A 2,535-nucleotide genomic window follows, 5' to 3' on the forward strand; every position below is an offset into this window, starting at 1 on the left:
GAGGGTGTGTCAGTCGATCACCAGCCAGGCATTAAAAAAACAGTCCTAAAAATGAGCGATCATAAATCTTCACTATGACGTCACTTTCGTCACTTGATTGACATTCACGGCACCCGAGGGTCTTCTGAGATGACGCTGGCTGCTGCCAGCTCATTAAAAGTACCGACTGGAAGGCGAGAAACACTTTATTTCAACAGACTCTGGCGCCGTACCTGTCGTCAAAACTCCAAAGACCGACTGCACAGTTGCACAATAAAAGCTCTGCTTCATCCTGCCTGCGCTACCAAAATAAGAGTCTCAGAAAGCTGGCGTACACAAGCTAGCAAGCTGCGGAGTTTGCCGACAATGTATTTCTTGTAAAGTGTATACAAAGGAGTACGGAAGCTGGACAAATAAGATGCCAAAAACCAACCACTTTCATGTGGTATTGGACAGAAAGGAGGACTTTTTTTCTCCTCCATTCGAAAATGCGGACGTTATCAGCACTACTGTCTGATTCCAATCAATGCAAGTCATCACAATCAGGTAATACACCAACTTATATTCTTGTCTTCATGAAAGAAAGGAATCTATATGTGTTAAACATGCTTGTATTATCTTTAACCACCTTTGTGTTAAACATGCTTGTATCATTTTTAACCACCTTTAACTTGTTAACAATATTAACTATATGTGTTAAACATGCTTGCATTATCTTTAAACACCTTTAACTTGTTAACAATATTAACTATATGTATTAAACATACTTGTATTATCATTAAACACCTTTAATGTATTAACAATATTAACTATATGTGTTAAACATGCTTGCATTATCATTAAACACCTTTAACTTGTTAACAAAAACATATATTTCATAAATAAGTAAATATAAATTATATATATGAATGAGGTAGATCCCCACGACTTGATCAATTGAAAAGTAGCTCGCCTGCAGAAAAAGTGTGAGCACCCCTGATCTACAAACATACAAATAATTGCTATTGCGACATCTAGTGGACACATTTAGAACGAAAGTTTCTTTCATTCAAAAATTTCGGCACATTTTTATACTTAGCAAACTCATCCCGCGGGCCGGATAAAACCTTACGTTTGACAACCCAGGTATAAACACAGAGAGGCGTGGTAAGTTCAAGGGTCATGGGAAAAAAGGATACTGCTCCTCCAGTAGCATCCTCTGTATCGCCTCTCGGTTTTCATCACTGATGGTATTGTCCAACTCCCAGGGCTACAAAACAAATACAATACGATGACAAACTAAAAACATTCAAAAGTGATTTACAGCGTAAACACTGCTGTTGTTTGTTGTTTTCTTTACTTACAAGAATTCCCGCGTCGCTACTCCAAGCAGACTGCAGGAGCTGCTCCTGTACTAAACCCGCTCCACCGTGCTCACTGGTACACATAACATAAAATAAAGTAAATCACGTTTTAAAATCATAGATACATAAATTAGTACACCAACTGAAGGTGACAATGATTTGTTCAATTGAGGTGTAACTAAATAATGTACCGGGCGGCTAACATTGGAGACAGCTAAACTTTAGTTAAGCAACCAAAAAGCCCGGAAATAAAAGCAGAACAGGGAAAATACCCACTACAAGCCAACAAAATAATAATTATAAAAAAATAAAAATACTTTTACCTTTTATTAGTATCAAACTCGTCGCCCTCGATGTCAACTTCCAACTCGTCCTCCATCTTGAAGAAACAAAGTAAACAACCGGAAGTGACAGCGACATCGTGTGGTTGGAGACATAAACATCTTCTAAGGGTACGCAGCATCGAGCGCTACTGCCTACTGGCGCTGACGAGACGCGGGGCCGCCATCTTGGAGTGGTGATCCGCTCCACTCGGTGCAATTCATTTGTGCAGGAGCAATGAACTGTCAGCGCATTTAATTCATCTTACCTCACTGAATACCACTGATTTTCACGCGTTTTTTTGTCATACGTGTAGCTATGATAAAGGACACATGTTTTTTTTATTCATGGTTTGCTTAACAGTAATAGAATATTCTTATATGCTATAAGTGACCAGACGTCCGAGATCAAAACTGGGAATATAATCCCAGAGAAGGGGGGAAAAAAACGGTCAGCTATTTTTAAGTTGAAGAAACAATATGATTAGGTTATATATACATGCGTACATCTTACATAAACAATGTATGAATACATTAGATATCTATATACCGGTATTTTAGGGACCTATAGACTGTATCTCTGTTGCTGCAGCAGCAGAGAATTTATTCTGTCTTGACACTTTGTATTGATATTTTGTATTACGTTCTTCCCTTAAATTATAATGTTTACAGTAATTGTTTTATATGTATTTTTTATGTATGTCGCTTTGAATAAAAGCATCTGCCAAATACTTAAACATAAACATAACTTTTACCCCTGTTGGCTTTTACAATCTTTATCTTCATCATTTATTTCAACTTTATGTTATTCAAGTATGACATTTTTAAATGTAATTAATTTCATTGACAAGCAATTCTACTATGGTCATACTCTTGTTTGCTAGCGGCTACGA

The 2,535-nt window shown here is 37.3% G+C and overlaps 1 protein-coding gene across 2 annotated transcripts in view; it reads right to left on the reverse strand.

The window, feature by feature from the left end:
* mysm1 (Myb-like, SWIRM and MPN domains 1) overlaps positions 1-1,732 on the reverse strand; it is a 20,281-nt gene extending 18,549 nt beyond the window's left edge. For both annotated transcript variants that reach the window (XM_061978214.2, XM_061978212.2), the window contains exons 1-3: positions 1,646-1,732; positions 1,323-1,395; positions 1,158-1,228 (exon numbers count right to left, since the gene is read on the reverse strand). In XM_061978214.2, the coding sequence (XP_061834198.2) occupies positions 1,158-1,228; positions 1,323-1,395; positions 1,646-1,701 (200 nt within the window). In that variant the 5' untranslated portion in view covers positions 1,702-1,732. The remainder of the gene's footprint in view (positions 1-1,157; positions 1,229-1,322; positions 1,396-1,645) is intronic.
* Positions 1,733-2,535: the final 803 nt, after the last annotated feature.

This window comes from Nerophis lumbriciformis, linkage group LG18 (assembly GCF_033978685.3).
Source record: "Nerophis lumbriciformis linkage group LG18, RoL_Nlum_v2.1, whole genome shotgun sequence".
Classification (NCBI taxonomy): domain Eukaryota; kingdom Metazoa; phylum Chordata; class Actinopteri; order Syngnathiformes; family Syngnathidae; genus Nerophis; species Nerophis lumbriciformis.